The sequence below is a fragment of the Bombina bombina genome, chromosome 8 (genome assembly GCF_027579735.1).
Source record: "Bombina bombina isolate aBomBom1 chromosome 8, aBomBom1.pri, whole genome shotgun sequence".
Classification (NCBI taxonomy): Eukaryota; Metazoa; Chordata; class Amphibia; order Anura; family Bombinatoridae; genus Bombina; species Bombina bombina.
In genome coordinates, this window is record NC_069506.1 from 332538967 (window position 1) to 332565234 (window position 26268).

The 26268-nt window shown below is 38.4% G+C and overlaps 1 protein-coding gene across 1 annotated transcript in view; it reads left to right on the forward strand.

Moving 5' to 3' along the window:
• Window positions 1-26268, forward strand: part of KIRREL3 (kirre like nephrin family adhesion molecule 3) — a 1250147-nt gene that overhangs the window by 714876 nt on the left and 509003 nt on the right. Inside the window, exon 6 of the mRNA XM_053691559.1 lies at window positions 15284-15434. Coding sequence (XP_053547534.1) covers window positions 15284-15434 — 151 coding nt within the window. The remainder of the gene's footprint in view (window positions 1-15283; window positions 15435-26268) is intronic.

A 26268-nucleotide genomic window follows, 5' to 3' on the forward strand; every position in this document is an offset into this window, starting at 1 on the left:
TGGGATTTACTAGTGCACGCTGTATGGGATTTACTAGTGCACGCTGTATGTGATTTACTAGTGCGTGCTGTATGGGATTTACTAGTGCGTGCTATATGGAATTTACTAGTGCGCGCTGCATGTGATTTACTAGTGCGTGCTGTATGGGATTTACTAGTGCGCGCTGTATGTGATTTACTAGTGCGCACTGTATGGGATTTACTAGTACGTGCTGTATGGGATTTACTAGTGCGCGCTGTATGGGATTTACTAGTGCGCGCTTTATGGGATTTATTAGTGCGTGCTGTATGGGATTTACTAGTGAGTGCTGTATGGGATTTACTACTGCGTGCTGTATGGGATTTACTAGTGTGCACTGTATGGGATTTATTAGTGTGTGCTGTATAGGATTTACTAGTGCGTGCTGTATGGGATTTACTAGTGCGTGCTGTATGGGATTTACTAGTGTGCTCTGTATGGGATTTATTAGTGTGTGCTGTATAGGATTTACTAGTGCGTGTTGTATGGGATTTACTAGTGCGCGCTGTATGGGATTTACTAGTGCACACTGTATGGGATTTACTAGTGCGCGCTGTATGGGATTTACTAGTGCGTGCTGTATGGGATTTACTAGTGCGCGCTGTATGCTTTTTACTAGTGCTCGCTGTATGTGACTTACTAGTGCGTGCTGTATGGGATTTACTAGTGCGTGCTGCATGGGATTTACTAGTGCGCACTGCATGTGATTTACTAATGCGTGCTGTATGGGATTTACTAGTGCGCGCTGTATGTGATTTACTAGTGCGCGCTGTATGGGATTTACTAGTGCGTGCTGTATGGGATTTACTAGTGCGCGCTGTATGGGATTTACTAGTGCGCGCTTTATGGGATTTACTAGTGCGTGCTGTATGGGATTTACTAGTGTGTGGTGTATGGGATTTATTAGTGTGTGCTGTATAGGATTTACTAGTGCGTGCTGTATGGGATTTACTAGTGCGTGCTGTATGGGATTTACTAGTGTGCGCTGTATGGGATTTACTAGTGCGTGTTGTATGGGATTTACTAGTGTGTGCTGTATGGGATTTACTACTGCGTGCTGTATGGGATTTACTAGTGCGCGCTGTATGGGATTTACTAGTGCGCGCTGTATGGGATTTACTAGTGCGTGTTGTATGGGATTTACTAGTGCGTGTTGTATGGGATTTACTAGTGCGCGCTGTATGTGATTTACTAGTACGTTTTTTATGGGATTTACTAGTGCACGCTATATGTGATTTACTAGTGCGTGCTATATGGGATTTACTAGTGTGTGCTGTATGTGATTTACTAGTGCTTGCTGTATGGGATTTACTAGTGTGTGCTGTATGGGATTTACTAGTGCACGCTGTATGTGATTTACTAGTGCGCGCTATATGGGATTTACTAGTGCACACTGTATGGGATTTACTAGTGCATGCTGTATGGGATTTACTAGTGCACTCTGTATGGGATTTACTAGTGGGTGCTGTATGGGATTTACTAGTGTGTGCTGTATGGGAATTACTAGTGCGTGCTTTATGGGATTTACTAGTGTGCGCTTTATGGGATTTACTAGTGCGTGCTGTATGGGAATTACTAGTGTGTGCTGTATGGGATTTACTAGTGCGTGCTGTATGGGATTTACTAGTGCGAGCTGTATGGGATTTACTAGTGTGCGCTGTATGGGATTTACTAGTGCGCGCTGTATGGGATTTACTAGTGCGCGCTGTATGGAATTTACTAGTGCGAGCTGTAAGGGATTTACTAGTGCATGCTGTATGGGATTTACTAGTGCGAGCTGTATAGGATTTACTAGTGCATGCTGTATAGGATTTACTAGTGCATGCTGTATGGGATTTACTAGTGCGAGCTGTAAGGGATTTACTAGTGCGCACTGTATGGGATTTACTAGTGCGCGCTGTATGGGATTTACTAGTGCGTGCTGTATGGGATTTACTAGTGCGCGCTGTATGGGATTTACTAGTGCGTGCTGTATGGGATTTACTAGTGCGCGCTGTATGGGATTTACTAGTGCGCGCTGTATGGGATTTACTAGTGCATGCTGTATGGGATTTACTAGTGCATGCTGTATGGGATTTACTAGTGTGTGCTGTATGGGATTTACTACTGCGTGCTGTATGGGATTTACTAGTGTGCACTGTATGGGATTTATTAGTGTGTGCTGTATGGGATTTACTAGTGCGTGCTGTATGGGATTTACTAGTGCGCGCTGTATGGGATTTACTAGTGCGCGCTTTATGGTATTTACTAGTGCGTGCTGTATGGGATTTACTAGTGTGTGCTATATGGGATTTACTACTGCGTGCTGTATGGGATTTACTAGTGTGCACTGTATGGGATTTATTAGTGTGCACTGTATGGGATTTATTAGTGTGTGCTGTATAGGATTTACTAGTGCGTGCTGTATGGGATTTACTAGTGCGTGCTGTATGGGATTTACTAGTGCACGCTTTATGGGATTTACTAGTGTGTGCTGTATGGGATTTACTAGTGAGTGCTGTATGGGATTTACTACTGCGTGCTGTATGGGATTTACTAGTGCGCGCTGTATGGGATTTACTAGTGCACGCTGTATGGGATTTACTAGTGCGTGTTGTATGGGATTTACTAGTGCATGTTTTTATGGGATTTACTAGTATGTGTTGTATGGGATATTCTAGTGCGCGCTGTATGGGATTTACTAGTGCGTTTTGTATGGGATTTACTAGTGCGTGCTGTATGTGATTTACTAGTGCATGCTGTATGGGATTTACTAGTGCGTGCTGTATGTGATTTACTAGTGCTCGCTGTATGGGATTTACTAGTGCACGCTGTATGGGATTTACTAGTGCATGCTGTATGTGATTTACTAGTGCGTGCTGTATGGGATTTACTAGTGCGTGCTGTATGGAATTTACTAGTGCGCGCTGCATGTGATTTACTAGTGCGTGCTGTATGGGATTTACTAGTGCGCGCTGTATGTGATTTACTAGTGCGCGCTGTATGGGATTTACTAGTACGTGCTGTATGGGATTTACTAGTGCGCGCTGTATGGGATTTACTAGTGCGCGCTTTATGGGATTTATTAGTGCGTGCTGTATGGGATTTACTAGTGTGTGCTGTATGGGATTTACTAGTGTGTGTTGTATGGGATTTAGTAGTGCGTGTTGTATGGGATTTACTAGTGCGTGTTGTATGGGATTTACTAGTGCGCGCTGTATGTGATTTACTAGTACGTTTTTTATGGGATTTACTAGTGCACGCTATATGTGATTTACTAGTGCGTGCTATATGGGATTTACTAGTGCGTGCTGTATGTGATTTACTAGTGCTTGCTGTATGGGATTTACTAGTGTGCGCTGTATGGGATTTACTAGTGCACGCTGTATGTGATTTACTAGTGCGCGCTATATGGGATTTACTAGTGCACACTGTATGGGATTTACTAGTGCATGCTGTATGGGATTTACTAGTGCACTCTGTATGGGATTTACTAGTGGGTGCTGTATGGGATTTACTAGTGTGTGCTGTATGGGAATTACTAGTGCGTGCTGTATGGGATTTACTAGTGTGCGCTTTATGGGATTTACTAGTGCGTGCTGTATGGGAATTACTAGTGCGTGCTGTATGGGATTTACTAGTGCGTGCTGTATGGGATTTACTAGTGCGTGCTGTATGGGATTTACTAGTGCGCGCTTTATGTGATTTACTAGTTTCTGACCTGCATATATCCTTTACAGTGCAGACTCACTCATTAAAGTCTGCAACAGCAATTTAAGTCTAGACTGCTGCTTGCTAACCTCTTCTCCATCTAACAGGGAGCAAATTAAAATCTTCATTTTGATCCAACTGGGGTGATTGACAAACCCTGCTCTTTTTTGATTTTATACTCACCATGTTCTGTTTTTGTCTTCATTTACATAAAAAGTAGGAATTTTAAGTGAAGAAAAGGACAGATTTTCTTTAAGTAAAACATTGAAGTTTTTACTCTTACATTTAGTCATTTTAGCTTTGTTTTTCTTTGGTAGATTAGTATACTTTTTAATAGCCTGCCCTTTAGTTATTTAAGTGGTATTTCCATGGTTACCTTGCATCCAGTCCCAACAGCACTGCACCCCACTAGAATACAGAGCAGTGAAAGGCCTTGAAATAGCTTCAGGTCTGTACACCAGTCTCATGAGTCAAACAAAAAAACCAAGACTGCTTTCAAAATCAATTGATTTTTTTCTAACTGAAAAGAGAAACTACATTTGTAAATAAAAGGCTGCATTATTGTTTACCTTTAAATACCATCTCACTTTACCCAGTGCAGCAGTGCGATTTGTGTATGATCTGTGCTCTTAACTGTTCTCTACTGTTGTCTTTGTCACATACCCTCTGCTCTTGTGTATCTGTCCTATAACAATGTGTTCCCTACTGTATCCTTGATATAATATACAACTTTTTTTTTTCTTTACATCAATTTCCTTCACTTGAGTTTCTCTCTCCTCTCAAAAGAACACACAACAATATGTCTTCAGTTATACATATAAAAAAACATATTTTATACATAAAAAATAAAACTTTTGTTGTTTCATGAAAAACAAGTGCTTGAGATATAAACTCTTACCACTATATGCCTCCTCCGAAGAGAGTTTCTGCAAAGTTAAAGTGACTGAAACAATTTAAATTAAAAATCCAAACCACTAACCATAACCGTAATCCTAACAGCTTTCAGAAACTCCAATCTTAACTGCAATGCTAACGTTAAAGGGACAGTCTGCTTGAAAATGTTTATTGTTTAAAAATATATTTAATCCCTTTAATACCCATTCCCCAGTTTTGCATAACCAAAAGCGGTTATATTAATAAACTTTTTACCTTTGTGGTTACCTTGTTTCTAAGCCTCTGCAAAGCCTCTGCAAACTGCCCCCTTATCTCAGTTCTTTTGATAGACTTGCATTGCAGCCAATCAGTCCTGACTCATAAATAACTCCACAGGAGTGAGCACAATCACCTAGATTACAAGTTTTGCGGTATGGTGCGGTATGGCTATACCGCTTAAAAATTGACCATTGCGAAGGGAATATCAGGTGTCCCGTATTACAAGTCACAACGGTATCGCTATACCTCAAGCATTTTATCCTGTAACGCACGATTCATTCCTCACTCAAAAAATGACGTTTGAGTGCAGGATTTTCCATAGTGCCGTATTACAGGTTGTTCGGGCAGGCTATAACGGTAGCGTTATAGTCTATACCCCTGCGATCCATTCCGCACTCTGAGAACAGTAGTAATGGATTTTGCAAAAAAACAAAAATGTTTCACAAAACTCATAACTAAAATGTTAGTTTAAATCTTAGTTTATTTGTTTTTGGTAATGTTAGATTTTTAAAAAATGTTCTTAGTCTTCGGTTTATTTAAATTTGTAATTTCATTTTTTTTATTTTTTCGTAGTGTTAGTTGTTTTTTTTAATCTTGTAAGTTTAGTTTTTTTTAATTGTAGTTTATTTTATTTTATTAAAATATTTATGTTAGGTTAATTTTTAGTTTAATCTTAGCTTTTTTTATTTCACAGGTACGTTTTTATTTATATTAAGATAGCTATATTGTCATTTTAATTCAAAGCTAGGGGGTTTTAGGTTTAGGGGTTAATAGTTTATTGTTTTGTGATTTGGGGGGCTGGCGGTTTAGGGGTTAATAAGTTTAGGTTAGTAGTTGCGATGTGGGAGTCGGCGGTTTAGGGGTTAATACATTTGTTTTCATATTAGCAATGTGGGGGCTGGCGGTTTAGGGGTTAATAGGTTTAGTTTATTAGTTGAGATGTTGGGGCTGGATGTTTAGGTGTTAATCATTTTATTTAGTGTTGGAGATGTTGGGGGGGGCGGCGGTTTAGGTGTTAATCATTTTATTTAGTGTCAGTGATGTCGGGAGCGGCGGATCTGGGGTATTTAGACTAGGGGTTTCTGTTAGGGTGTTAGGTTTTAACATAACTTTCTTTTCCTCATAGACATCAATGGGGTTGTGTTACGGCGATCTCCATTCCGTGATCGCAGGTGTTAGTTTTTTTCATTGATGTCTATGGGGGAAAGTGTGCACGAGCACGTAAATTCAGCCCTTGTCTTTTGTGCGGTATGGAGCTTAATGCACCATAACACACAACACAAGGAGGTTTTTCAGTAACTCGTGATGACAGCGCTAAGGAAAGTGCGATAACGCTAATTTTTTGTTGTTCTTTATGCACCGGGTATAGCGCACAACTTGTAATCTAGGTGAATGTTATCTATAAGGTCCACATTAACTAGCGCTGTCTAACTGGAGAAAACTGTCAAAATGCACCGAGATAAGAGGCAGCCTTTAAGTGCTTAGAGATTAGCACATGAGCCTACCTATGTTTAGCTTTCAACAAAGAATACCAAGACAACAAAGCAAATTTGATGAAAAAAGTAAATTGGAAAGTTTTTTAAAATTGCATGCCCTATCTGAATAATGAAACTTTAATTTTGACTTGAGTGTTCCTTTAAAGGGACATTAAACTTAAAATTGTATTTGTTATAAAGAGCTAGATTATAAGTGGATTTCTGTTCAAATATCGTTTATTTTGAAACCTTTCCACATCCAGAAATCCACATACAGATAATAGACATAGAGAATATGACTCACGGTACCCATACAAATACCATCCCCATACAAATAGATACAACACGTACGGGGACAAAGGGGGCTTCTATGGAAGGCAATATTTCAATCAGAGATGGGATAGGGGACAGCAATATTATGGGAGAAATAGAGATAAGTATTACAATAATTGGCAATCAGAAAGTAGAAATAGAGGAGACTACTCCAATTATTGGAACAGAGAGAGGAGATATGAAGATCACAGAGGAAGATCCGACTATCATGGGCCAGCATATGATACAAGAAGAAGGCATGATGACTTCGGATATGGAGGTTATCGACAACAGCCAGAAAGAGGATATTACCAAGAAGAAAATAGACATCATTATGAATTGATTCCTAATAAAGGGAGAAACTTTCAGGATTCATCAAGGAATCAGAACAGAGTCTATGAAAACAACGGAGAAGGTATGAATCCATATGAAACTTCAGGAGAGTATAGGAGAAATACTAAACAAAAGGATGGAAGGGAAGAAAGGAAGGAGAAAGAACCAAGAAAGATTGAAGAAGGAAAAGATTGTAAGAAAGGAAGAGAGATGGACATAAGAATGCCAAGCCCAGCTACACCAACGGCAATGCAGTCAAGCACCTCTAGGGCTACGTCCGGACCTTTTTTAGGGTTGGGTCATCACCATCAGAAAGGAAGAGAGAAAATCCAACATGTATTAAAGACAAAAGGAAAACACATAGAGGCTGCAGAGGAGGTGTAAAGACAAAAAAAGCCAAAAAAATCAAGACGTATGCCGAGGAAAAAGAAATGACAAATGGCATATTCAATTTAAGCTCATATGAACTGAATAAGGATGAAAAAACAATTCTGAATTTTGGACTCTCATTTGCTCCATCTAGGAGTTTAAATAAATTTGATACTTTTGTGAATACGAAAGAATTTATTAGGAAGTTAACTCTGAAGAGATTCTTCCTTAAAGCTGACTTAGAGAATACTGGAGATAATCCAAGAAGGAATGCAAATTCAGATCCAATAGAAGAATACATACACACCGAACTAAAACCAAGATCACGCTTCTATCCTATAAGCAGTAAAGGAACAGCTATAGAAGCTTTTGAGACTGTGGTGTGCAAGGAGATTAAGGAGATACAATCGAATAAATTAAAAAATAAGAAACAAAACTTATCAAGAAATCAACGTGAGACCATCAAAAAGCTCGAAAATAACGCGAGCCTAACAATCAAGCCCGCGGACAAAGGAGGCGGGATCGTTGTGATGAACAGGGATAATTATGAGGCTGAAAACAAACGGATTCTGAGCGACATCAGTACATATGAAGAACTGAAAGGAAACCCAATGGACGCATACGCCAAAGAACTCACAGAGTTGTTGAAAGAAGCAAATGAAGAAGGCATACTCAATGACAAAGAATTCAACTATCTAAATGTAAAGTATCCAGTTATACCGATACTATATCACCTACCGAAGATCCATAAATCGTTGACCAAACCCCCCGGAAGACCAATTATCTCCGGAATAGGATCTCTGAGTAGCAATTTATCAGAGTACGTGGACAAACATCTACAAAAACTAGTCAGAGCACTACCCTCGTACCTGAGGGACTCGACACAGGTTCTGAATCTTATAGAAAATCTACCCTGGAAAGAGGGCTATATACTGGCATCATGTGACATGGTATCATTGTACACAAGTATCCCACATGAGGAGGGTATTGATGCAGTTAAGTTCTTTTTAGATAAGGAACCTGATATAAGACCAAAACAAAGCGAGTTCATACTGGACAGTATCCAGTATATTCTGACGCATAATTTTTTTAACAATGGGGGAAAATTCTATCGTCAAACTTGTGGAACAGCCATGGGGACCAGGTTCGCACCTAGTTACGCGAATCTCTACATGGGAAAATGGGAGAAAATATTCTGGGACTCCTGTCCAGCTAGCGCGGACCTGGTCCTCTATCGGCGTTATATAGATGATATAATCATAATATGGAAGGGTACTTTGGAAGATTTGATGTTCACGATTGACGTCATGAATCAGAATATAATGAATCTCAAGTTTACATTCGAATGGAGTTATACCGCGCTGACATTCTTAGATTTAAGAATCGAAGTGAAGAAAGGGAGATTGGAAACATCTACGCACTTTAAAAGCGTAGATAGTAATAATTATGTCCACAGAGAAAGCTGTCATCACATTAAATGGAAGAACAACATTCCAAAAGGACAATTGTTACGAATGAAAAAGAACTGTTCCAACCCCTCAAAATGGGAAGAGCAAGCCTCAATAATCAAAGAAAAATTCATAGAGAGAGGATATGACAAGGAAATGCTGGACCAGAAGCTAAATGAAGTCAGAAGAACAGAAAGAAAAGAATTGACTAAATATAAAGATAAAGCCAAAAAGAACTTTATGGAGGACAGCTATAACATAGCAATGATAACCGAATATAGTGACAATAAACAAATTATAGAAAACATCTTTCGGAAACATTGGTCATTGCTAAGGGATGATGACATAATAGGAGACAAACTGCCAGAATACCCAAGATTCATATACAAAAAAACTAAAAATCTGAAAACCAGACTGGCACCCAGCCTCCAAAAGAAAAAGAAGGGAGGAATACAGGATATACATGGGGAGATGGTGAAAGGGTTTTTTCCCTGCCACACATGCAAAGCGTGTAAATGCGGTACTAAAACAACTAAATTTATTTCCTACAATACTAAAGAGGAATTCAGAATAAAAGATATGATACGTTGTCAAGACAAGGGGGTAATCTACTTGTTACAATGTCCGTGCGGACTCCAGTACGTTGGACAAACGTCAAGAGTTCTCAGAGACAGAATTCGAGAACATCTGTTGATGATAGAAAAACTGAACATGGACACACCGCTTTATCAACACTTTACAACTAAACATCATGGAAACACCAAAGCATTGAAATACATAGGAATACAAAAAGTTATCAAAAACTGGAGGGGTGGTAACTTTGAGAAACTGCTCCTGACTAATGAATCCAAATGGATATTCCAAATCGACTGCTTATATCCAAGAGGGCTTAATAATAAAGAAGACCTCTCACACTTACTGAATTCCTAGGCAAGAAGATGAATAGTGTAAATAGAACAGAGGCCTATGTATAAAAACTCTAAAGTGTTGCGGTTACCTTATATTAATTTTTGCTATAAAAGACATATAGACTATTTGTTTTGCCCCCGGTCGTAATCTCTGAATTTCCAAAACTAAATCCTCCCTATATACCAAAAGCCAGCGAGAATAATCTCTAAAAACTTCTAAGATCCAGTTTATACATTAAAAGCTAGAAAACACCTCTCTCTATTCTTCCAAGAAAATTAGATATAGTATAAAAATCCCATTGATTATTGTAACCAGTTAGTTGAATATAGTTTTATATGATATTTTTATTTATTGAGTCCAAACATATAACTATGTCAGGGTAGGAAAGCTCCTGTTAAAGTCAGTTGAAAGAATTGTCCTCCGCGACCCCTATGATAGGTCAAATAAGACTTCCTATATCCTATCCCTATGCTAGCTAAACCTCCCTAAATCTATGCAGAAAGATGCTTCAACATAATGGAAATTATGTCTGAATATATGGCCATGTTGGGCCAAGAAAAGTTCTGGTTAAAGCCAGGTGATAGAATTGTTCCCTATGACTCCTAAGCTAGGCTAATAAAGACCTTCCATACATTACCCCTATTCCATTTTTAGCCATTAAATACCCTCTGAATTTATACTAGGAAGACACAGAATACACTATCTTTCTGTACTCTATAGATTGCATATATACGCAAGTAGCTAACTTTAATCTATTAGGGACTATTGAAAGACTGCATACAACTATAGTCTGTACACAGTCAACATGAAGCAATTTCCAATCTGCCGACTAAGATTAATGAATATCCAAACAAGTATCTCTATGCATGTACATGTTGATCTAAGTAATGGCTGAATATATTAGCAAGTTTACAATCTTATGTTTACCAATAAGGAAAGGAAATATCAATAGTCCCAATCTAATGGTAGTATTTAGAGACTCCTTAATAGGAACATATCCTTAGAAATCCTCTGTCTGAGCTATTCTAGAAATAGAATTTTAAAAGAATGTAACTATTACCGGCCGACGACTGAGTATTAATAGAGACGAAAACAATATATATGGTTGCAAATATAGATGTAATTTTTAAACATTTTTCAAAGACAACCAGACAGCTCTTAAGCGAATTCACCTCTCTGTGCTAATTAAAACTAGCCTCCAATTAAAACTAGCCTCTGAATAAAAAACTCTGAACCAATAAGAAGAATATCTCCCTGCACACCCCTAACCCGTGAATAAAAGACTCTGAACCAATAAGAAGAACACTTTCACACAAACCCCTTCATTCATTTACCGGTTGGGCTATTAAAATATATGCTCACAAGCTCCTGATTAAAAGAATTTAAACTAATAAGGAGAAGACTCCACTACATACCTCTCTCCCTTATATCCGCTATATATATATAGATGTTTAAGATATTGGCTTATTATTAAAAGGATTAACAGTGGTACAAATATAGACGATTAAGATATATGCTTATTAATGAAAAGATTAACAGTGGTTATAAAACCTAGTGGTTATTAAAGATGAGATCATTTTTTTCTCTATGGTTTGAACAAAAACCGCACAAATAATATCTCTACGTTAATATGAATTAATATACGCCTGATATTTCATTTAGTAGGAGAATATTGAACATACAATGAGGACATTGTACACGCAACACAGTGAGAATATTAGACATATTTCTATCTTCACACACTGAAAGCATACTCCTCTCTGTATACACTGAAAGTATTTAATACACGTTAAGGAGATGGGCGAACTGAGATCGTAATGACTAAACAGATTTATGAAAGTATATAATTCGAACAATGTTTATAAAAGACCAAGCAAATAGCATAAAAGGCGGGGTCTGAGTAGTATACTTGTACTGAGTATATTTAACATTGTCCCTCCATCTGAATGAATTAGACCGGAAGTGGTTGAACTGAGAATCCGGAAGTGATCTAGACATGGACACTCCGATTTCAGTTATAAGAATTTTTGCCATCACAATCGGTATCATGAGTCAGTAAGAAGTCAATTGGAACCACTTTGATAACTAAAGGAGAATACTCTTATATTAAAAGTAAATATTTTACTGAATGCAAATAAACTCGAAAAAAACGGAAGTATTAAACAAACACTTCCGGTTCACATTCCACATACAGCTATAAAAGGCTATCTGTAAATACATAATACCAGTCTTGATAAAGGTCTAGCACAGACCGAAACGCGTCGACTGGTGAGTTCTATTCCAATTGTTATATGATTAAGAAAACTATCTGCACTATTGTGTTTTTACTTTTTTAGGTATCGTCGAAACTAGAGAAGACTAGGACTTCCGGTTTTTAACCTCATTCCTGCTTCGGCTGCAGGATCATTGCAGGAACGCTAACATTAGCAGAGGGTTTTAGGAATTACTATTCTGTCCGTTGGATTGACTGTTCACTTACATGTTTCTTCTTCTTTTTTTCACAGTGGCCACTGTTTTTTGAATCTATTGGTTTGCTTTAAATTTATGAACCACGACTTTCTGAATTGATTTTGAATTTTGAACACTACCAAGGTGTATTACAGTGTTCACAGTGCTCATTTGTTTTTTTGCTCTGATATTTCATGCTATCACGTCAAGGTTTTTTTAGCGTTGCTCACAGTGTTTATTTGGATGTTTTAGAATTTGCTTTGATATTTCACGCTATTTTTAACAATTCAGTGTGTTATTATTATTTGCATTTATAGTTTTATTTGTCACGCACTAGTTTTCACACTCACGAATATCATCCAGCAATACTACCTTGGACAAAATTTACCCACAATTTGAACAGCACTAAGTTTAGGTTTAACCTACACACAAGTTAGATAAACCGTGAGGACATATCTCACACAACACACATTGTAAATTATAAACACTGCTGTAACTAGCAGATTCAATTCACTTGCACCCAAATCACCTTTAAGGACTTGCCCAAATAGGTTGTTTAACTCACTCAACCTTCAAGCATTTGCACACACAGGTTGTCACACCATCTCAAACGACACACATTGTATGTCACACATGCTGCGGTAATTAGCAGATTTATTTTTCTTACATAAATCATTGATCTTACTTAATTCTGTAGCAATTGCACATAGGTTGCTATAAACTATAGACGTATCTTAGGACACCTACATGTCCCACCTCTACTAGTCCACAGTCCAAGTGTCTATTATTTTTTCCAACATTATTTGGAATATTGTGTACTGGGAAACCGGGCATTTTCTAGTGTTTTTACTAGCCACTGATCAAGGCTAGTATTTTTAATTGGATTCTTTGTGCTGTTTTATTTCTTTTAATTGTCTGTTAGTTGTATTTTATCTGTGAATCTGTATGAATAAATGCACTTTTTATGTAAATTGTGATTTTAACTATTACTGGCTCAGACCCAGCCTTTTGTTTGGCGCTTTGGCAACCCCCACCCTTATCTAAATTGTATCTTGACTACTAGGAGTCAATTTTCCAAAGCTAGGGTCTTATTTAGGCAGGCGCTCAGTGTACTCCATTGCAAACTGTTACACTGCTTGAGTCATGGGCAATGCAGTGTAACACTTTATTGCCCATGACTCAAGCAGTGTAACACTTCATTGCCGATGACTCAAGCAGTGTAACACTGCATTGCCCATGACTCAAGCAGTGTAACACTTCATTACCCATGACTGAAGCAGTGTAACACTTTATTACCCATGACTCAAGCAGTGTAACACTTCATTACCCATGACTCATGCAGTGTAACACTTTATTACCCATGACTCAAGCAGTGTAGCACTTCATTGCCATGACGCAAGCAGTCTAACACTTCATTGCCCATGACTCAAGCAGTGTAACACTTCATTACCCATGACTCAAGCAGTGTAACACTTTATTGCCCATGACTCAAGCAGTGTAACACTTTATTGCCCATGACTCAAGCAGTGTAACACTTTATTGCCCATGACTCAAGCAGTGTAACACTTTATTGCCCATGACTCAAGCAGTGTAACACTTTATTGCCCATGACTCAAGCAGTGTAACACTTTATTGCCCATGACTCAAGCAGTGTAACACTTTATTACCCATGACTCAAGCAGTGTAGCACTTCATTGCCATGACTCAAGCAGTGTAGCACTTCATTGCCATGACTCAAGCAGTGTAGCACTTCATTGCCATGACTCAAGCAGTGTAGCACTTCATTACCATGACTCAAGCAGTGTAGCACTTCATTGCCCATGACTCAAGCAGTGTAACAGACTCACGCAGAAACAGGGGTATTTGGCCCCATTCGTGCCATGATAAATGGGCCCCATAGTTATATGCAAGCAATAGTGCAATAATAAAAACAAAACACATTATAACACTTTCATGTCCCTCTAAAGGGATGGGAACCACCAAATTGTTCTTTCATGATTTAGATAGAAAATGACATTTTAAACAACTTCCTAATTTAGTTCTATCTACAAATATTCCTTGTTGAATCTTTTGTTGAAAAAAGCCCAGGAGTGTGCACTTATCTGGAGCACTATATAGCAGCAGTTTTGCAAGAATGTTATCCATGTGTAATATCACTATTTCCTGCCATGTTCTGCTCCAGACACCGCCGTGGTATTTCTTAAACAAAGAACAACTTGGGAACAAAGCAAATTTGATGATAGAAGTAAATTTGAAACTTTTTTAAAAATTGTTGTTCTGTCTGAATCACAAAAGAACATTTTGAGGTTTCATATCCCATTAAAGTTTCCTTTAAAGGAGCAGTAAATACAGTAGATTTGCATAATCAACAAATGCATGATAACAATACAATGCAATAGCACATAGGGGCCGATTTATCAGTGCCCAAATGCTTCTAATTCCTTGCGAGCCTTCAGGCTTGCTGGAATCAGGAGTTCAGAAGCAGCGGTCATAAGACCACTGCTCCTTAACTCGTTCGCCACCCCTGAGGATACGATTGGGTTTATTGACACCCCCTGCTAGCGGGCAATTGGCCGCGAACGTGCAAGGGCGGTATTGCACAAGCATTTTACAAGAAACACTTGTGCAATGATGAATGCTGACAGTATATGCTGTCGGCATTTATCGATGTGCGGCAGACATGATCTGATACAGCGGATCATGTCCGCTCGTACTATGATAATGCAGCTCCTTAGTCTGAGCTTCAAATGAGTAGTAGTTTTTTTTCTGACAAGCTTCAACATTATGTCTATTTCCACTCCCCAGTATCTTGTGACAGTCGTCAGCCAATCACAAATGCATGTACATATATTCTGTGACTTCTTGCACATGCTTAGTAGGAGCTGGTGACTCAAAAAGTGTAAATATAAACAGACTGTGACATTTTGTTAATGCAAGTAAATTGGAAAGGTGTTTAAAATGGCACATTCTATCAGAATCATTAAAATTTAATCTTGACTTCAGTATCCCTTTAATATAATCTTTTGTATATTTCCTGTCTTTGTAATTCCCTCTACTTCCTGCCTTAAAAGATGTTTGCAGACGTGTTTCCAAAATGTAATTTTCCCTTGTTTATTTTCCGTGTTGCAGACTTTGTTGCGGGACGGGAAGAGAGAGAGCATTATCAGCACACTCTTTGTTTCACCGATGGACATAGAGAATGGGCAGAGAATAACTTGCCGTGCCAGCAATAAAGCGGTACCTAGTGGAAAAGATACAACGGTCACTATCAACATCCAACGTAAGTGCCCAATGTTACAGAAGGATGAAAGCTTGGAACATCCAGCTAAGCCAGTCAGATTGGTATTTTACAACATACATGCATGTACAGTAATGATTTTGTGATCTCTTAGACATACAGAAGTAGGTCACGTGCACACACATTGTTAAACACATTAGAAAGGTTGATTTTGATGGGTGGAGACTCAAGTGCAAGGTATTAATACACATGCACTGGACCAACTGCCGTTTGTTAAGCAGCGCTTTCTCAAACTAAGGACTCCATTTATCAAGCTGCGTGCACAGCTTTGGAGGCCCTTCGCTGCAGGCTTGCATGAACGAGCCTGAATCCGATAGTTAAGAAGCAGCTTCTGAAACTTTTCAATATCTCTTAGCTGGCGCATTAAAATCACCCCAGACACGTTTGCCCAAGGTGATTGACAGACCCTATTGGGCTAGCGAGAGCAGGGGGCGGTATTGCACAAGCAGATGTTAAGGAACTGGGAGCTAGCTGGTGATTAGTGGCTGCACATATATGCCTCTTGTCATTGGCTTACCAATTTGTTCAGCTAGCTCCCACTAGTGCATTGCAGCTCTTCATCAAAGGATAGCAAGAGAATGCAGCAAAATTGATAATATGAGTAAATTATAAAGTTGTTAAAAAATGTATGCTCTATCTGAATCATGAAAGAAAAACTTGGGTTCCATATCCCTTTAATGTCATGCATTATTTGTGGGTCAATATACTATAATTTAGAAAAGAAACAAAAAAACGTTGCCTGCTGTGTGTCCACTTCTGGGCATGCATTAATTATACAAAAATCACTTAGAACTATAAAATTGTGCAGACAAAGTCTACAAGCTTAGTATATAACTATAAAATCTGATTTGTATAACTCAGAGGACAGAAGGAAGACATACAAGGAATGCTCATTTCTTTATTATGTAAAGTAGATGTGTATTTGTTCAAGCGATACCAACATTTGTTTTGTTTTTTAAGTTTCAAATGAAAAAAACAAGTAAGCAAAACGAGAAAGAAGTAAATATATTACTGGACAAACTTAAAATATCATCTCATGCAAAATTAATTAGAAGGTTTTAGACAGTTGTAAAAAGGAATAATAAAAATGTATCCATAATTTATTTACATAACTGTTTAGAAATGTAACCTATGATGGGATGATAGCTCGCTGCTAGAATAAAAAAAATCTCGGTTGCGTTTGAAATACACTTGAGAATTGTCTCTTGTCTTTCCATTTCCCAACCATACTCAATATTACCTATAAAAAGTATTCATGGTGGGAAATTTTAATTGGACACTTTGCTTAAAACAATTCATAACACAATATCTATAAAAAAAAAAACCAAAAAAAAAAACCTCTGCAGATGGTTTATTTCAAACACCAATTCTAATTCTCTGTGTTTCCTCTCCATAATATAAAAAAATGAAATTTGCTTTAACTCTGGGGTATATAGACCACCATACATATAAAATATATGAATGCATTCAGAGATTCTCTATAAAATGTGAACAGACAGCTAGACAGATGTTTATCAGATCCAGTAGCTGTCTTCTTAGATGCATCACTTTCAAGATAAATGAGTTGAGTGTCTTAAGTCTACATCCTTCTGTTGTATGTAAGACCAAGAGATTGTGGTGCAGATTCCCTGCTTTGGGAATATCCATCTTTGGAGTCTACAAATCATTTTCCATCTATAATTTCCATTTCTTGACTCATCTGATTGTGACACTGTTTTGTTTTAAATTCAAAACTTCATTTAATGTTTAGGTTGAAAGAAAATTGCAATTAATATTTGTTAAAGGGACACTAAACACATTTCATGCACATCCCTCTAATTATGGGTGCTGCCCTTTAGGAACGTAGGTCATGCTGTTGGTATCTGAAGCAAAGTTGCTGCACACGTGCAAACAGGTCAGAACTGGAATGTAGTGAAAGAGATTTTAAAATGGCAGCACTCATGATTAGAGTGAGGCAATAGCCTCAATACTATGCTTATACAATATATTTAGTGTCTTCTTAAAAAGTTATTAATGGTTAAAAGTAAAATAAATGCTGCATGACTTACAGTATCTGGTGCTTTTTCCTATTGCCAAAGATGTAAGCATACATTTGTAAATGCAGTGCACGTGGCTACCCCCCCCCCATGTGTGTGTGCAGTGGGAAATGCTTGTGCTATGATTTTAAGCGTTTTGCACACATTAATGCAATAATAAAATGCTCTAGCTAATAACATAATATTATTATTCATCCTTAATGTCTTTTTAAATTGATTTCCACCTAAACCCTAAAATCAACAGATTTTTAGCATGTTTGGGCCACTTAAAGGGACAGTTTACTCCAAAAATGTTATTGTTTAAGAAGATAGATAATCCCTTTATTACCCATTCCCCAGTTTTGCACAACCAACACTGTTATATTAATATACTCTATGGGAGTACGCACAATGTTATCTATATGGTACACATAAAATACATAGAAACATATGGCTAGATTATGAGTTTTGCGTTATGAGGGGTGCGGTGCTAACTTGCACGTTATTGTCACCGCTCACTTACCTACAGCGCTGGTATTACAGGTTTTCAGAAACCCAGCGTTATCAGGCAAGAAGTGAGCGTAGAGCAAAATTCAGCTCCATACCGCACTCCAATACCAGCGCTGCTTAAGTCAGCGGTGAGCTGGTTTTACGTGCTCGTGCACGATTTCCCCATAGACATACATGGGGAGAGCCGGCTGAGAAAAAGCCTAACACCTGCAAAAAAGCAGCGTAAAGCTCAGTAACGCAGCCCCTTTGATTCCTATGGGTAAATTAAATTTATGTTTACACCTAACACCCTAACATGAACCCCGAGTCTAAACACCCCTAATCTTACACTTATTAACCCATAATCTGCCGCCCCCGACATCGCCGACACCTGCATTATAATTATTAACCCCTAATATGCCACTCCGGACATCGACGACACCTTCATTATACTTATTAACCCCTAATCTGCTGCCCCCAACATCTTCAACACCTACATTATATTTATTAACCCCTAATCTCCCACCCCAATGTTGCTGCAACCTACCTACACTTATTAACCCCTAATCTCCCGCCCCCAACGTCACCGCCACTATAATAAACATATTAACCCCTAAACTGCCGTACTCCCGCCTCGCAAACACTACTTAAATATTATTAACCCTAATGCAAGCTCAATCCTATTGGCTGATTGGATCAACCAATAGGATTGAAGTTCAATCCTATTGGCTGATTGCATCAGCCAATAGGGCTTTTTCAACCTTAATTCCGATTGGCTAATAGAACTCTATCAGCCAATCGGAATCTAAGGGACGCCGTCTTGGATAACGTCACTTAAAGGAACCTTCATTCATCGGGAGTCGTCGTAAGAAGAGGATGCTCCGCGTTGGATGTTATGAAGATGGACCCGCTCCGGATGGATGAAGATAGAAGATGCCATCTGGATGAAGACTTCTGCCCGTCTGGAGGATCACTTCTCCCGGCTTGGATGAAGACTTCTCCCGGCTTCGTTGAGGACTTCTTGCTGCTTCGTTGCGGACTTCTTCTGGCTTCATTGACGATGGATGTCCGGTCTTTAAAACTGTAAGTGGATCTTTGTGGGTTAGTGTTAGTTTTTTTTAAGGGTTTATTGGGTGGATTTTCGTTTTAGATTAGGGTTTGGGCAGCAATAGAGCTAAATGACCTTTTAAGGGCAATGCCCATCCAAATGCCCTTTTCAGAGCAATGGGGAGCTTAGGTTTTTTTAGTTAGGGTTTTATTTGGGGGGTTGGTTGTGTGGGTGGTGGGTTTTACTATTGGGGGGTTGTTTGTATTTTTTTACAGGTAAATGAGCTGATTTATTTGGGGCAATGCCCCGCAAAAGGCCCTTTTAAGGGCTATTGGTAGTTTAGGCTAGGGGTTTTTTTTTATTTTGGGGGGGCTTTTTTATTTTGATAGGGCTATTAGATTAGGTGTAATTAGTTTAAATATCTTGTAATTTGTTTTTTTATTTTGTGTAATTTAGTGTTTGTTTGTTTTTGTAATTTAGGTATTTGTATTTAATTTAGTTAATTGTATTTAACTTAGGTAATTTATTTAATTGTAGTGTAAGGTTTTATTTTACAGGTAAATGTGTATTTATTTTAGCTAGGTAGTTAGTAAATAGTTAATAACTATTTAGTAACTATTCTACCTAGTTAAAATAAATGCAAACTTGCCTGTAAAATAAAAATAAACCCTAAGCTAGATACAATGTGTATTAGTTATATTGTAGCTAGCTTAGGGTTTATTTTACAGGTAAGTATTTAGTTTTAAATAGGAATAATTTAGTTATTAATAGTAGGTTTTCTTTAGATTTATTTTAATTATATTTAAGTTAGTGGGTGTTAGGGTTAGACTTAGGTTTAGGGGTTAATAACTTTAGTATAGTGGCGGCGACGTTGGGGGTGGCAGATTAGGGGTTAATAACTGTAATGTAGGTTGCGGCGATGTTAGGGGCGGCAGATTAGGGGTTAATAATATTTAACTAGTGTTTGCCAGGTGGGAGTGCGGCGGTTTAGGGGTTAATATGTTTATTCTAGTGGCTGCGATGTCGTGAGTGGAAGATTAGGGGTTAGTAATTTTCTTTTAGTGTTTGCGATGTGGTAGGGCCTCGGTTTAGGGGTTAATAGGTAAATTATATGGGTGTTAGTGTACTTTTTAACACTTTAGTTATGAGTTTTATGCTACAGCTTTGTAGCGTAAAACTCATAACTACTGACTTTAGAATGCGTTACGGATCTTGTGGGATAGGCTGTACCGCTCACTTTTTGGCCTCCAAAAAAAAAAAGCTTGTAATAGCTATGGAAGTCCCATTAAAAAAAGACTTTACGAAAAATTGCGTAAGTTAATTTGCGGTACGGCCAAAAAAGTGTGCAGGACAGCTGTACCTACAAGACTCGTAATAGCAGCGGTAGTGAAAAAGCAGCGTTATGACCCTTGACGCTGCTTTTTTACTCATAACGCAAAACTCGTAATCTAGCCAATAGATTTTTATGGCAGATTAGAGACATAGGGGCATATTTATCAAGCTCTGTATGATGCTTGATGCCCCGTGTTTCTGGCGAGAAACACAAAGTTATGAAGCAGCGGTCTAGAGACCGCTGCTCCATAACCTGTCCACCTGCTCTGAGGAGGCAGACAGACGTAGCCAGAAATCAACTCGATCAAATACGATCGGGTTGATTGACACCCCCTGCTAGCGGACGATTTGCCGCAAATCTGCAGGTGGCGGCATTGCACCAGCAGTTCACAAGAGCGTATGCTGTCGGCATTTATCGATGTGCAGCGGACATGATCCACAATATCGGATCATGTTTGCTCACATCTTGATAAATAGGCCCCATAGGCCCAGTAAGTCTGCCTGATGTTTCCTAAAAGTATAAACTCATCTATTTCGTTGGATAGCCTTATGCTTGTTCCAGGCATTCTTAAAGTCCCCCACAGTACCTCTGTGGAAGTTTATTCCATGAATCAATCACCCTTTCTGTAAAGAAGCCTCTGCAAATTACTCCTGAATCTACTGCTAATAAGCAGTGTCTTATGAAAAGCTAAAAAAAAGGCACGTGATAAGAGGCTGTCTGTAGTGACTTAGAAACAGGCAGAAATGTAGAGGTTTAAAGGTAATAAAGTATATTAATATAACAATGCTGGTTGTGCAAAGCTGGGGAATGGGTAGTAAAGGCGTTATCTATCTTTTTAAACAATAACAATTTTAGTGTAGGCTGTCGCTTTATGTTGAAAGTAAACAGCTATCCCTCATGCGCTAATCCGAAGCACGTAAAAAGCTGAAGTTAGAATATCACATGCGCGTTAATGTATTCCCCCTAGAAGTCAGAGGAGCCAAAAAAGTGGGGGTAAAAATCCAAACACCCTTCTCAAGTATAATCCTGATTGCATATTCTCATGTGTGCTAACCTGACATGAAAATATGAATATTTCACATTCCAATGTTCTTCACATACAAGAATATGTTCTATTTATTCATAAATACATATTTCTACATATATCTGATGTTATTTTTTGCAGAATATATGTGTATATATGTATATATATATATAGATATAGGTATATAGACATAAATAGCAATATATATTTATAACTACATAAAACATATTATGCTATGTAAAGAACATTGGAATGTTAAATATTTACAGTAAATACAAAGTTAAAACCTTTATTAAACATGAATATTGCATAAAAATGTTTTATCATGTTTTCATCTACTTAATGGCAAAGGGCTGTAATGCACTTTTATATATGTTTAAATATGTGGTTAAGTGTGTTTATATATGTATATATGTCTGTAAATACATACAGTATGTCACCTCTCACATTTTTGTAAATATTTTATTATATCTTTTCATGTGACAACACTGAAGAAATGACACTTTGCTACAATGTAAAATAGTGAGTGTACAGTCTGTATAACAGTGTAAAGTTGCTGTCCCCTCAAAATATCTCAACACACAGCCATTAATCTCTAAACCGTTGAAAACAAAAGTGAGTACACCCCTAAGTGGAAATGTCCAAATTGGGCCTAATAAGCCATTTTCCCTCCCCAGTGTCATGTGACTCGTTAGTGTTACAAGGTCTCAGATATGAATGGGGAGCAGGTGTGTTAAATTTGGCGTTATCGCTCTCACACTCTGTCATATTGGTCACTGGAAGTTCAACATGGCACCTCATGGCAAAGAACTCTCTGAGGATCTGAAAAAAACAATTGTTGCTCTACATAAAGATGGTCTAGGCTATAAGAAGATTGCCCTGAAATTGAGCAAGATTATACAGTGGTTTCACAGGACAGGTTCCACTCAGAACAGGCCTCGCCATGGTCGTCCAAAGATGTTGAGTGCACATGCTCAGCATTAATCCAGAGGTTGTCTTTGGGAAATAGATATATGAGTGCTGCCAGCATTGCTGTAGAGGTTGAAGGGGTGGGGGGGTCAGCCTGTCAGTGCTCAGACCATACGCTGCACACTGCATCCAATTGGTCTGCATGGCTGTCGCCCCAGAAGGAAGCCTCTTATAAAGATGATGCACAAGAAAGTCTGCAAATAGTTTTCTGAAGACAAGCAGACTAAGGACATGGATTACTGGAACCATGTCCTGTGGTCCGATGAGACCAAGATAAACTTATTTGGTTCAGAGAGTGTCAAGCATGTGTGGTGGCAACCAGGTGAGGATATAAAAACACAAGTGTGTCTTGTCTACAGTCAAGCATGGTGGTGGGAGTGTCATGGTCTGGGCCTGCATGAGTGCTGCCACCACTGGGGAGCTACAGTTCATTGAAGGAACCATGAATGCCAACATGTACTGTGACATACTGAAGCAGGGCATGATCCCCTCCCTTTGGAGACTGGGCCGCAGGGCAAAATTCCAACATGATAACAACCCCAAACAAAACAAACATAGAGGATATTCCAAGTATAGGAATATCATATAATAAATTAGATAATGAAAAACGTGTTGCCCCAAACACACCTACAAGATGACCACTGCCTTGCTAAAGAAGCTGAGGGTAAAGATGATGGGCTGGCCAAGCATGTCTCCAGACCTAAACCCTATTGAGCATCTGTGGGGCATCCTAAAATGGAAGGTGGAAGAGCACAAGGTCTCTAACATCCACCAACTCTGTGATTTTGTCATGGAGGAGTGGAAGAGGACTCCAGTTGCAACTTGTGAAGCTCTGGTGAACTCCATGCCCAAGAAGGAAGGCAGTGCTGGAAAATAATGGTGGTCAAGCAAAACATTGATACTTCGGGCCCAATTTGGACATTTCCACTTAGGGGTGAACTCACTTTTGTTGCCAACGGTTTAGACATTAAAGGGACAGTAAACCTTAAAAATAATGTTATATAATTCTGCACATAGTGCAGAATTATATAACATTATTTAGGTGCTATAGCCATAAACGCATTTTTTACCGTTTAATTTGCTAAAATACGGCGCTTTTACAGACCCGCTCTCTGCTCTCTGCTGAGCGGGTCTGTTATTTTTAGTCAGCGCATCGGGCCAGCTGTATAGTCACAGTCCGGCCCGACCGCGCCATAAGACTAAGTGCAGCTCGCTCCTGTGACAGGAGCGAGCTGCACTTAGTGCTATGGCGCGGTCGGGCCGGGCTGTGACTATACAGCTGGCCCGATGCGCTGACTAAAAATAACAGACCCGCTCAGCAGAGAGCGGATCTGTAAAAATGCCGTATTTTAGCAAATTAAATGGTAAAAAATGTGTTTATGGCTATAGCACCTAAATAATGTTATATAATTCTGCGCTATGTGCAGAATTCTATAACATTATTTTTAAGGTTTACTGTCCCTTTAATGGCTGTGTGTTGAGTTATTGTGAGGGGACAGCAAATTTGCACTGTTATACAGGCAGTACACTCACTACTTTGCATTGTAGCAAAGTGTTATTTCTTCGGTGTTGTCACATGAAAAGATATAATTCAATATTTACAAAAATGTGAGGGGTGTACTCACTTTTGTGAGATACTGTATATACACATATAAATACATAAATACATATGTACACACATATATACATACACATATTTAGACAGGAATATGTATGTATCGCTATGTTAAAGCCCTTTTTTCTAACAAATGAGCCCTCACATCTTTGAGTCCTTATAACTGAAGATTGGAAGATTTTGACCTTATCTGTCTGTAGGTGTCTCCAGTTGTAAGTTTCGTCTGATGCGCTGAGGAAGTCCAAGCGCTAGCAGTAATAAGTGGCGTTGACAGCAAGTAGGTAAAAATCATCTTGATAAAGGCATCAGCCGAAATGCGTAGATCTGCCCTCCTGAGTGTGCACCCTCTTTCACACTATTGCCCACACTGTGGGTACTTTTATCTACTTGCTGTCAACGCCACTTATTACTGCTAGCGCTTGGACTTCCTCAGCGCATCAGACGAAACTTACAACTGGAGACACCTACAGACAGATAAGGTCAAAATCTTCCAGTCTTCAGAATTTGTCTAACGGACAACAGCCAGTCCAATACATCACCGCTCCAAGCCTCTTAGAGACTCCTGCAAACCCTGAAAGCTCACCAATGCAATTAATAGGGTAAACAGTCTCAGAGACCAACGGATATATACACTGGAACTCCTGCAAGCCTCAAGGAGATTTTTAGTATCACTTCAGCTAGCCAACGAACATCAGGACATCGGCTAAGTCGGAACCTTAGCACACTTCAAGGAGGTATACATTGTATCACCCTTCCTAAAAACATTGTAATCATTACAAAAAGAAACCGCCAGAAACGAGAACAACTATAACCTTTTGTGTTAACACAGCTACAAGATACTTAAAAAGTATCTATTTACCACAAAAAGGCTTTCATCTTATTTCACATTTTGTTCATTGTCTTCTTAACGGCTTACTTAAAGCGGTACCAAAAAGCCTATTAGAGAAAATTTAATTCTCTGGACAAAAAACGCGAGTACACGAATACTATATATACTTTTTGCCATAAGCCAGATGACTCAAATTTAAGAGAGAAAAAAACACACAAGGCTTTTATGAGCAAAAAGAATACGGAACTACACTATTTAGATTTGGTCTACTCATATATGAAAAACTGTTATTTCATAATCAGAGCAATTGTAATTATTCAATATCCTCTATCATTGTTTTTATAAAACTGTATATTGCCTATTTCATTGAAATGTTTTAAAGTGTTTTAAAATAAATACATTTTTATTTGAAGAAAATTAGCAAAATTAATTAATTTCTGACATACTGTGATACATATCACTACATTAGCTCCCCTCACCCTGGTTATTATATATTACTCTTTTATTTAATCTGTCACATCTATATGCCACTCACTGATTTCATGGGGCCGATTTATCAAGCTCTGTATGCAGGTTAATGCCCCATGCTTCCGGCGAGCCTTCAGAGTCACCGGAAACAGAAATTATGAAGCAGCGGTCTAAAGACTGCTGCTCCATAACTTGTCCGCATGCTTTGAATACGATCAGGTTAATTGACACCACCTGTTATCGACCGCAAATTTTCAGGAGGCGGCATTGCACCAGCAGTTTACAAGAACTGCTGGTGCAATGATAAATGCCGACATTGTATGCTGTCTGCATTTATCGATGAGCAGCGTACATGATACGCTACATTGTATCATGTCCGCTCGCACTATTACCCCCATATCTTTTTCTTCAGTCCTTTTTTTAGTAATTCTGCTTCTGTGCATTGGATGTTTTTTTCGCCGCTTTATATTTTAGCCCATTTTTTAATTTTACCTAATAGAAGTTGTTTTAATATTTTCATTTGTAGCCTTGTAGGATATTTGTAAACCTTTCATACCTTCTTCCCTTTTTTTGATTTTGAAGATAAATCCTTTGATACGATAACGAAAAAAACTCTAACATATTTCAACATTCTGTTTGCATTTCTATGGTATTCCTTCTATGGTATTAACTTTAAATGCAAGTAGACTAGTGTTGCAAATTAATTTAACAAAGAATTTAGTAATAAAAGTGTACCGGTATACTTAATACCTTCGACCCAGTATCAATCCCTAATAGCGCAAAACAGCAAAACATATGTTACTTTACTAACAGTGTAACGGCTACAATGGCGTCTAGCTAAGCAATATGCTTGGCAAGTGTAGCCGCTCACCCATAGAATTCAAGTAACCAGCATTGATACGTTATCTCTCCAATTGAGGCAAAAGACAATATTGTGGAGTGTAATATTTATATAGATCGCTATATTGTATAAACAAGTTGATACATTTTATATTGATAAAACGAAACAATGGTATAGCTAACAAA